The sequence below is a fragment of the Neoarius graeffei genome, chromosome 5 (assembly GCF_027579695.1).
Source record: "Neoarius graeffei isolate fNeoGra1 chromosome 5, fNeoGra1.pri, whole genome shotgun sequence".
NCBI classification, from domain to species: domain Eukaryota; kingdom Metazoa; phylum Chordata; class Actinopteri; order Siluriformes; family Ariidae; genus Neoarius; species Neoarius graeffei.
In genome coordinates this window covers 67,470,276-67,482,419 of record NC_083573.1, presented here as the reverse complement: position 1 = coordinate 67,482,419, position 12,144 = coordinate 67,470,276, and the positions used below count along the sequence as shown (strand labels likewise).

General features: G+C 40.2%; 1 protein-coding gene across 2 annotated transcripts in view; it reads left to right on the top strand.

Moving 5' to 3' along the window:
* The window catches only part of osbpl10b (oxysterol binding protein-like 10b), a 120,993-nt gene that overhangs the window by 73,651 nt on the left and 35,198 nt on the right, over positions 1 to 12,144 (top strand). For both annotated transcript variants that reach the window (XM_060922278.1, XM_060922277.1), the window contains one exon: positions 7,353 to 7,499. In XM_060922278.1, the coding sequence (XP_060778261.1) occupies positions 7,353 to 7,499 (147 nt within the window). The remainder of the gene's footprint in view (positions 1 to 7,352; positions 7,500 to 12,144) is intronic.

Below are 12,144 nucleotides of genomic sequence, written 5' to 3'. Positions count from 1 at the left end.
TGGGGTCCTTCATGGAGGGGTGGGGCATAAACCCACCAAGTTTCGTTAAGATACGCCAAAGGCCGGCCGAAATATGAGCACACTTCCTGTTTGGCGTCTGCGCCTCCAATTTTGATTGGCTGCCACGGCCAAACGCTTATGAAATTCTAAAAACCGGGTAAGTTTCTTGTGGAGCTTAGTCCAAAGTTGCCATCTACCAAGTTTGGGAGAAATTGGTCCAAAATTGAGGGAGGAGAAGCATTTTAATTGATTTTCACAAAATTCAAAATGGCGGGAAAACTATATGGGCGGAAAATGACGTCATGGGGTGCTTTGGATTCGTCTTGACCCAAGGATTCCAGGGATACCAAGTTTTTGAAAATCGGACCAACGGTTCAAAAGTTACAAGCAGAAATGTACCTGCAACTTTGACCTGCTGGTGGCGCTAGAGGGTTGGGGGTGGGGACCTAAAAATTGTTGTGGGGAATGCTGAGACTGTCTAGAATGTGTGTGCCAAATTTGAGCATTTTCCTATGTGTGGTTCTATGGGCTGCCATTGACATCCCATAGGAGAAGAAAGTTGAATAATAATAATAATAATAATAATAATAATAAGAAAACCGACAAACTCATTAGGGGCCTTCGCCAGCTTCGCTGCTTGGCCCCTAATAAACACAAGTATATTAATCGGCGGCATGGTGGTGTAGTGGTTAGCGCTGTCGCCTCACAGCAAGAAAGTCCGGGTTTGAGCCCTGTGGTCGGCGAGGGCCTTTCTGTGCAGAGTTTGCATGTTCTCCCCGTGTCCGCGTGGGTTTCCTCCGGGTGCTCCGGTTTCCCCCACAGTCCAAAGACATGCAGGTTAGGTTAACTGGTGACTCTAAATTGAGCGTAGGTGTGAATGTGAGTGTGAATGGTTGTCTGTGTCTATGTGTCGGCCCTGTGATGACCTGGCGACTTGTCCAGGGTGTACCCCGCCTCTCACCCGTAGTCAGCTGGGATAGGCTCCAGCTTGCCTGCGACCCTGTAGAACAGGATAAAGCGGCTAGAGATAATGAGATGAGATAAGAAGTATATTAATCCCCGTTCACATAATCTACTGCTACATAAATGAAACTGGGTAAATGCTGGACCATGTCACAAGATATAGATAGAGAGTACTGTTCATATGTGATCTGGATCTGTAGCTTTTACATGATTCGATGAATAAAGCAGTATGGCAAGGTGAAGCAGATGTTGTGTGTGTAGAATTATAGAAGATGGATGAACACATAAGGGAGATGACGGCAGCAGAGCTGTAAGCCCTTGACATACACTCGCTTTAGGGTGAAGAAGAATTTCCGGAATATACATATAGTGTAGATGCAAATAGAATGCTGTGTGTGTAAATCATGTGTTTATGGGGAAGGTGGGAGGGGCTTAAAGGATTTAGAGCATCCGTGTAATAATTGAAAGAGTATCGGGAACGAGTCATCTCTCTCTCTCTCTCTCTCTCTGTCAAAAGAGTCAAAATTCAAAAGATGGTTTATTGGCAGGGAAAATATGATACAGACTTTGAGAACACATCGGTTTTCCTGACCAGGCGTGAGTTTCCCAAAAGCATCGTAGCACAAAGATCATCATTAAATGGTAGAGCGAGCAGCACAATGAATGCTCTCTCTCTGCTAGTTAAGATGCTCTTAGTGTTAAGAGGCTTTTGGGAAACCCACCCCGGTTTAGTTGTTTTCTTGAACAACAGAAATACATAGATGGAAATATATACATGAATTCAAGAACTAACTCTCTCTCTCTCTCTCTCTCTGTGCATATGTCTCTTTGGCTATGTTTATGTAGATAAACAGAGGCAAAAAGTCCAGCTGGAGTTTGAGAAATCAGCCTGTGGCAAGTCTGGGAAACAGACTAGTAACAGTAATGTCAGTGTTAGCGGGTGTACATGTGCGTGTGAGCGTGAGCATGACTATGAATGTATGGGTGGGCAGAGTGGGAGGGGCAGTACCACCACAGCTCAGGGACAGCTACTCAGGCAGGGAAAAGTAGCAGACTAAGTGAAAGAGAAAAGAGCGAAAGACAGAAGGAAAGGAGAGAAAAAGAGAAGAGGGGGTCGAAAAAGAGCTGCTGTGGGACACTTCATCACTCCCACTGTGAGATGAAAGACCGAGAACACATAACTAAACTGGCCTGGGCATGAATGTAAGTTGGAAGAGATTTTTATGGTGATGAATGTGTGGTGGATCAGCTCTATTTGAAGGATGGGAGGAATTTCCTCTACTGGCACACTAATTGTTATAAAAGTTGGAAATGTAACTCTGAATGTGCTGTTCTTTAATGTTTACTACTTTGTGTTCTAGCAGGACTGGTGCCAGAGTTTTTCTTTAATTTCAGTGAGTCATATTTAAAGCTGCAAACTTTTCATATATATTCATATAAAATTGTGCCATAGGATAGAAATGTTGGCGCTCATGGCCAGGTTTTGCCGCCAACATTGTTGATATATAAAATCAAAGTGTCATATATTCAACGAGTCATTGTGATAAATTGCTACTTGGTAAGATCAAGTGCATGTGATTCTACGTGAGGTTAAATAATATTAGATTTGGTATTTGGAAGTAAAATCCCATTTCCCTGTGTGAAAACACTGCTGCCTTTTCTTTCCCATTTTGCCATTCTGATCTATGGGCTTCTGTTCAGTCATGAGCTTTTTAGATATTTGAGTGCCACGTGATGTTTGACCTTGAAAGTGGCCTGATTGAGCATTGCTTCTCCAGTTCCCTTTGAAAGTGTGGCTTCTGTAAAGAAGAGAAGAACACATAACAGCAACATGCCTCTTTTATGAAATATTCAGTTAAAATAGCACTGCTGCTCTGAGCACAGAGCCAGGCTTCCCCATTCCCCTCAGCGAGCTCCATCCGCTTCTCCTAAACTCACAATTCACCAAACACCACCAGCATTAGTGATAGAAAGACGAGGGAAGCAGATCAAATCAACATATTGAACATAAAGTTAGCCGCCTTTTTTCAGTTTACAAGCCACTCACAGAATCCACTGTTGCCTGAAGTATAAGGCTGTTTTTCAGTTCCCATCTGGTGCCTCAGAGTTGCTCATATATTCATGAAACAATAAAAAGTAATCCTCAGAGATGAAAGGATGTGATATTTCTCACATATCTATGAAACATATGCGTGATGGATGGCAAAACTTTTTTAATTCCTTTCACACTGTGTATTGGGAAATGCACTTGTGGGCTGTGTTATATTATGTATAAGCAACTATGTAGGGCTTATGCATGAGTGACTACAGCAGAGACCACACACACACACACACACACACACACACACACACACACAGATAAGCCAGGCCAGTTTGGCTAAGAGCACTGTAAGACGAACAGACTATACCTAACTGAAAGTCTCATCTCATTATCTCATCTCATCTCATTATCTGTAGCCACTTTATCCTGTCCTACAGGGTCGCGGGCAAGCTGGAGCCTATCCCAGCTGACTACGGGCGAAAGGCGGGGTACACCCTGGACAAGTCGCCAGGTCATCGCAGGGCTGACACATAGACACAGACAACCATTCACACTCACATTCACACCTACGCTCAATTTAGAGTCACCAGTTAACCTAACCTGCATGTCTTTGGACTGTGGGGGAAACCGGAGCACCCGAAACTCCGCACAGAAAGGCCCTCGCCGGCCACGGGGCTCGAACCCGGACCTTCTTGCTGTGAAGCGACAGCGCTAACCACTACACCACCGTGCCGCCCCTTTCAGAAATATGTTTTAGTATAATGTTGCCAAATAAACAGAATGTCGAAATCTTTCTTTTCTAGTAGCGTTAGCTACACAATATGATTTTGAGTTTGAAAAGAGTTTGCTAGCATGTCAGGTGGAATTTCACTGACTAGCTAGCTTAATGTTAAGCCACCATGATGGCACAGCCTGCATTCATTTAGTGAATTCACATTTCTGTCTTTGGTAATAGCATTAGGTTTTGTAAGCGTTGTGGCAATAATACAACGATGCGTTGACAGAAAATGTACTTTTAATACTTAAGTATTTTTAAAAGCAAGTACTTCAGTACTTTAACTTACTGTAAGTAAAAATATGACTGGACAACTTTCACTTGTATTGGAGTAACATTTAACCAGTGGGATCTGTACTTTGACTTAAGTAATGAAGTTGGGTACTTTGTCCACCTCTGTCAAGTAATGCGTAACATCATATAATGGTTGATTACATATATAAACTAATGCATTCAAATGTATCAAAATATCAGTTCTGCCCGAAATACAAATTTAAAGTGCTTGTCTATAAAACATAACATAAAATCTTCTCATTCAAGTGATATATATATTTGTGTGTGTGTGTGTGTGTGTGTGTGTGTGTGTGTGTGTGTGTGTGTGTGTGTGTGTGTGTGTGTGTGATATATATATCAGCCTTGACGATTATTGGCACCCTTGTAAAGATTAGTAAAAAGAGTTAGACAAAATCCACCTTTTGGTTTAGTAACTTCATATCACACTGAAAAAAATTAGAGAAATCCAAACTTTAATTGAAATAAACTTATTTAGAGAAAAAAAAAACAAATTCCTCATCAAGAAATAATTATTTTCAACAAGATTATCAACAAAAACGTGTAAAATCTTAGGCACCCTATTTTTTTTCATACAAACTTTGTGATAGATTTCTATTTCATGACTTCTACATTATCGAGTCAGTACAAAAACATTTTAGAGTCCTAACATTCGTTTTCCAGCACAAAATTAAATGTTACAGGGAAAAAAAAAGTTTGTATCTGAGCAGCATATTACATAACAGAGCACTTTTCAGATTAAAAAAGAAAACATAATGAAGGCTGCTGGGTTTTGGTGCAAAATGAAGAAGCAAGTGCGACAGTCAAAGTGTCCAGAAGAACTGGGGCTGGTTCTGGAAGATGCTCAGTAAAACCTACAGCTCATTTCCTTATAAAACTGCACTCACTGTACCTCAGACTACTATTTTTTTTTTAATCTGAAGGCCGTCTCACACCAAATATTGACTTTGTTTCATTTATTATGGCTTACTGCTGTTTATAGTATTTTTTTTTATGTTGAAACATTTCATTTCATTATTTTTGGTCATTTTTGGTCTACAGCATTTCTTTACATGTGCCTAAGACTTTTGCACAGTACTGGATCTGAGAAATTAAATAACAAAAAAAGAAAGTGAATGAAAATAAATGGGATGTTTGAGTCGTAAGCCTGCCTCCCTTCTCCTCATTTTCCCTTTGAAACAAAAATACCAGTCACAACACTGTTTAATCTCTTAAAATAAAACACAGTTCTGTACTTCATTTATGGTTGTCCATTTGTGTGTTCAAATTCTGTGTATCAAAGCAGTCAACATCGTAGAAGCTGTGCACATGTGAATAAAAATCCATTCATTTCCATCCGTTATCTGTAACCGCTTATCCTGTGCAGGGTCGCGGGCAAGCTGGAGCCTATCCCAGCTGACTATGGGCGAAAGGCGGGGTACACCCTGGACAAGTCGCCAGGTCTTCACAGGGCTGACACATAGACACAGACAACCATTCACACTCACATTCACACCTACGGTCAATTTAGAGCCACCAGTTAACCTAACCTGCATGTCTTTGGACTGTGGGGGAAACCGGAGCACCCGGAGGAAACCCACGCGGACACAGGGAGAACATGCAAACTCCATACAGAAAGGCTCCTGCCGGCCGCTTGGCTCGAACCCAGAACCTTCTTGCTGTGAGGCGACAGCGCTAACCACTACACCACCATGCTGCCCTGTGAATAAAAATCATTTAATAAATTAAACAATTAGAAATGTGTAATGCTATCTAACGGAGTGTAAGTACATTTTTAATCATAAATGTACTCGAGTCAGAGTGAAAATTCTGATACATTAAAAAAAATACTCCTATAAATACACTTTATTGGAAAAAGTACACTTTATTGGAAATGCACCACTTCCCACTTCTGTTAAGATCCTGTGTAAAATGTGAACATTCAGTGCAAACTAATCTAGCACGAAAAAACCCCCCAGCTAAATATATGTAGCTTCATTTAGTCGACAAACAGAAGCACATAGTGATACAGTGCACCAGTATAGTCGTGGCCAAAAGTTTTGAGACTGACACAAATTTTAGTTTTCACAAAGTTTGCTGCTTCAGTGTTTTTAGATCTTTTTGTCAGATGTTTCTATGGTATACTGAAGTACAATTATAAGCGTTTCATAAGTTTCAAAGGCTTTTATTGACAAATACATCAAGTTTATGCAAAGAGTCAATATCTACAGTGTTGACCCTTCTTTTTCAAGACTCCTGCAATTCGCCCTGGCTCGCTGGATATCAGCTTCTGGGCCAAATCCTGACTGATGGCAACCCATTCTTGCATAATCAGTGCTTGGAGTTTATCACAATTTTTAGGTCTTTCTTTGTCCACCCGCTTTTTGAGGATTGACCATAGGTTCAGCCCCAGTTCTTCTGGATGGGATTAAGATCTGGGGGGTTTCCTGGCCATGGACCCAAAATTTAAATGTTTTGTTCCCCGAGCCACTTAGTTATCACTTTTGCCTTGTGACATGGTACTCCATCATGCTGGAAAACGCATTGTTCATCACCAAATTGCTCCTGGATTGTTGGGAGAAGTTGCTCTTGGAGGATGTTCTGATACCATTCTATATTCATGGCAGTGTTCTTGGGCAAAATTGTGAGTGAGCCCACTCGCTTGGATGAGAAGCAACCCCACACATGAATAGTGTCAAGATGCTTTACTGTTGGCAAGACACAGGACTCATAGTAGCGCTCACCTTTTCTTCTCTGGACAATCATTTTTCCAAATGACCCAAACAGTCTGAAGGGGGCTTCATCAGAGAAAATAACTTTACCCCAGTCCTCTGCAGTCTACAGAAAGTCCTGCAAAAAGTTATATTCTCTGATGAAGCCCCCTTCAGACTGTTTGGGGCATGTGGAAAAAGCATAACACGGACCGCTATCATGACATGAACTAGCTATTACTGTGATTATGATGACAGGACTTTACCTCAGATCTAAAGACTGAGCCTACAACATTAAAAAAATAGACTGATGATGATAATGTGACTCCAAAATTACTTTGATTTAAGAACTCTTAAAAAGATATCACGTATCAAATATAAAACAGGTTACTGAAATACAAAAGTACATGTAAATGTAATGTATGCATTTCAACCACTTTATTGCTCTCTCCCTAAAAAAGACCAACCGTCTTTCTTTGCGTTGATTCAGGAATTCGATATCTCATGCCTCTCTAAAGTTCAGTGTGTCTGCAGCAGGCCCTTGTGCATCACAGTCAGTGGGAGTTAGTAACCAGTTTCTGTGTTCCAGCAGCACTCCAGTGCAAACGCAATGGACCCCAGTGAGGAGAGCACAGACACTGAGGACAATGAGGAAGAGGACCTGGGAGTGTTGGATGACCAGAGGAGTATCATCCTCCACTTGCTCTCCCAGCTCAAACTGGGCATGGACCTCACACGGGTATGTACACACACAGAGACAGTCATCAGGTTGACTCATTGTGTGTGTGATTGGCTTGGACAGAAATCCCAATGTTTTATTGGTCTGCTGTCTATATCAAACACACACATATACTGTATATAGAGGATATTACACAGTGGCATGAAGATATGAAGTTTATCTTCGAGTGGTGAAAATATTTTCAACACGAGAAGATAAACTTCATATCTTCGTGCCACCGTGTAATGTTCTTTATATGGTTATAAAGTACAATGTAAGTACATTATATGGACATGTCAAAAAACAACATGCAAGTTAATCACAAGAATTTTAATTCTGACCCAGTTCGCCATTTTGACAACACGCATCTCGTCAGCAGGAAAACACTGGGAGTGATGTCATCGGCGTGATATATATATGTTATTTACCAGCTGGGAGGTCCGTATGGTGAAATACTGTGACCGAGGTCTTGAAAGTACTGAGCGAGGCCCTCTGGGCCGAGGTCAGTATTCAAGGCTGAGGTCACGATATTTCACCATACGGACCGACCTTAAGCTGGTAAATAATATATTTATTTTTTTTCTTTACCAAATTCTAACAGAAAACAAGAGCGCCCGAAAGGGAAAACTGAGCCGAGCCGCCATTTTGAATCTTCATTCACGGCTGTAATGCAAATGGATTCCTCCTCGGTATACAAGTGCACTTCCATGGCAGGAAAAAACACTACATTTTGCCGCCTATGTAGTCCCCTATTTATAGAAATAGGAGCCATTCAGGATTCAGCCATGTTTTTGCTCAGCGTTAGCAAGTTAGAGGTTTTTAGCTTTCTCCTGAAATGTTTTCTTTAATTTTGTCTTCCTCAGGGTAGTAAAACTCGCTTTCACTGTGAACACTGTCGTTATCGCTATCCATGCTGTAAAATTAATGCTATTCTCTTGAAAAATGCGAAAATAAATGTTGACAAAAATTGCTACTATGTTTGTTGTTATGAACGAGCGAGTTGCCAGAGATCTGTAACTGGGGTCTGTACCATAGGATATGGACCCACTTCCCAGCCAATCACAGTGCAGGATTTGGACCGCGAAAAAAATAAAGAGATTTAGGTCACGGTTTTGGGTCTCCATGTCGCAGATGTAGCTTGTATGATAAATACAAGTGGCATATTTCTAGTAAAACACTCGTGTCCAGATAATTTAATTTATTCTATTAACATTCACTGGATATGAGCAATTGCGTTCTCTGATTGGCTACTCTACTACTAGGATATCAGCTCATATACTGTGAGTAGAGAAAAACAAAATGGTGGAGCGTGTTACTGAACCAAGCGAGGATGAAATAAAAACTCTCAAAAACAAAACCCCCAAAAGTACACAAAGCAACAAAACATGGAATAAAAGTATTTGATGGTAAGAATGTATCTTTTTTATTTTTTAAGAATTATTATTATCGCATTTTTCACAAATTGCAGCTGTCATTTCGCTGGTTTGTTTACATTCTCAGCGGAAATTATTTTGTTGGGTGTTTTGTATAAAGTTTTTATTTATCAAATTTGCGAAAAATAAAAATAAAAATGCTCCGTTTGTCAAAATCCAGTGAATGTGGATAGAATAAAATGGTTATTCTATGCGCCTCGTCAGCCATCAGCTCATGTACAACTCAATTTCGTGGAATAACTGTTATATATATTACACAGCTCTCTCTCTCCTTCAAGGAGATACGCAGAACCTATATTTTTAAATAAATTTCTGAGTGGATAGTATCTCCATCCTTGACTCTTATATGCTGCATAAATGGGAATTAAAAATATATATATTTTTGAGAGCTAAAATCAACTGCAAAGTTGGCATTCGAGCTGCCCCGCTGAGCCAGTCAGCCCTGAGTGCGTGACGTCACAGCAGGAACTGGTTTTAAGGCCAAGGCCTTTGACAGCTATAGACCAAAGTCATATAAATAAAAATTTATGGTGAAAGTAAGAAATACCGTTACTGACTTGCTCAACTAAGACTGATTTGCCTTCACTGATTGTGGGTTGACTCTCATTAAAACAAGATAGGTGTTATAACTTACAGTATGCAACATACATGTACATGCATGCATTTTCACTGATAAAACGTAAAAGGCGAATTAAATAATCAGATGAACTGAGACAATCACATTCTGAAGCAAATTAAATAATCTTATACCGGTAGCTTAAACACACAATACAAGTTACATGTATTAATCTAAATGCAGGTAAACAACGAGTGTTTTTGTTGTTTTGTATCCAAATGAAAGTCGGAGCTTACCTGTCTGTGTTCTCGCTTCTTGAAGGCCGACCTTGTGGCCGATTGTTTTGAAACAATCTGACTTTCAGTTGTTCGTTCAGTTCTCCGTTCATTTGCTTCTTCCACGTAAGGGCGAGATATTGCTGCTGAGGCGAACATATCCAGCGGAGAAATCAGACGGCTGGTCCACTCATTCTCCATTTTCTCCATACTGAGTACTCCGCCATTACTGCTCGGTTCAGGCAATTACTAAAACCCGGAACGGACGTCACCGGTTCTAGCAACAACCGTGGGGAGGTCACTGGCCGAGTGATAATATGTCAAGTCCCATCCCCTTCCGTTCTGGGTTTTAGCAGCAAACCTTGGCTCACACTCCGGGAGAACTGGTGCAACTGAACTTACTTTCCTTTTGTAGTTTTCTTTTCCTTTAGTTGTTGGTACTGCACCCTCTTTCAATGCGGGCTTATAGCCAACGCTCCTCAACAGATCAGAGGTCTCGTATGAGTCTTCAGTAAAATGTGCAGAGCAGAGGAGAGACCACTTCGTAGGTGCCCGATGTGCCCGTGAACTTCTCGCAAAACGCGTCCAAATCTTTGCAGTTTGAACATTCTTGGGCCATGAATGCAACGTAAATCCACCTTCTGTCATGTTGCTGCACCTGCCAGCAACACATCTACGTGGCATGGTGATAAATTAACTCAAAATGGAAGCTCGAAGTTGCAGTCAGCTCTGTGTTTTAGTATAGCGGAAATGGCGATGAGACCGACAGCCTTCCTGCGGTGACATCACAGATGTCAAAGTTATTCACTCAGACCGCTACCTATATGAATCATTTTAATTCTAAAAATTACTATATTAGATTTATTGTTAATGCTTAAAACTATTCCTTTGCCATTCTTGAGGTCTCAAGGCATTTATAAACAGAAAGTGAGGCCTTGGCTCTGTGTATCTCTTTTCATGATTGATTTTACTGCATGTTACTAAATTGTCTGAATCAAACAATAGAGCAATTTTTAGAAGATACAAAATAATATTGCATAAGAATATTAGTAGCACAAATGCAGCAACAATGCACGCTATATAAGGAGTATAAAACACCTGGGTGTGCTGTTACTGGAAAATAATCAATGATGCAGTCTGATGTAGCCCAACAGGAAGTGCTTAACATGTGGAAGTTCCTCTTATAATTCATAAATTTTGCCAATATTAGCCTTTTTTTTTAAATTAAAGAATGTGACTTGTGCATTTTCTACAATAATAGTTACATTTAATGTTGCACTAAAATAAGAGCTGTAAACAATAGCTCCCTCACCAGTTTCAGTTAATAAGATAACTGAAATAAGATAAGTGCTGACACTGGAAACTCCTTTTGTAAGTGCTAAATAATCATCTCACAGAAGAAAACTACCATGTCATCAATCACACATAAATCCATGAATGTGGAACATCCACTATACAAATCATGATAACGTATAATAATATGCAGTTCTTTTCTGTAGCGATTCTCACAGACACAAATATAAGCATAAAGTGGGATATCGTTTCATAATGTCAATTAATCTTTGTTCACCTTACAATATCCATGACTTCCCAGAACATGATGAATGATGGCCATGATGAATTTGACAGAGGTAATAAAAGTGTATTGATTAAAAATCTTGTCGTACATAGCACTTCTAGAGAAAAACAGGTTGGTTATTTTTGCCCGTATATTTCCTGCAGGGCTTAGCTGAGGTTAAAAGCATTCAGTAGGGATCAATGCAGGTCTCTGGGACTCACGGATGAGTAAAGATAATGATGTGTGTTAGAGATTGTTAGGCCTGGGGCGAAAGGACAGCACATTGATCCAGAGATTGAACGTCACACAGAATCACGTTTATTAATATGTCTCAGCAGTGGATTGGGCCTCATCGATTATTGAGGGAGCAGCGAGAGTGTGTGTGTGTGTGTGTGAGACGGCGTGAGACAGAAATGGGTCGAATCAAGAATCCGTAGATATAGCTCTTGTGAATATGCTCCATATTCAGCCTTAGGACTTTATTCAATAATTCAATCAAAACTGATGATCAATATGCACTTATTTGATTATAATTCCACATCATACTATTATTGGCTTTAAAACAATGAAAAACATTTTGGTTAACAAAACAATGATGTCAAAACAGAGTAAAGGGATGTAAGCAAACTGATTTGTTAATATTTTGGCTTTACTTGATTTGCTTTTCTGCGCCTGGGTTTTGGTAAGAGTAAGGACTTTTGTTTTGGTTTCTGACCCGGTCGATTTTTCAGTTCAGTGTACTTTCAGAATAGTGCAGTCTTGTGAGATCACATCTAATCTTTCTCTGTTTGAACGCTGCTCCTGCAGTGCAGAAGAATACTTGAAACACAATTTCCAACTTTCA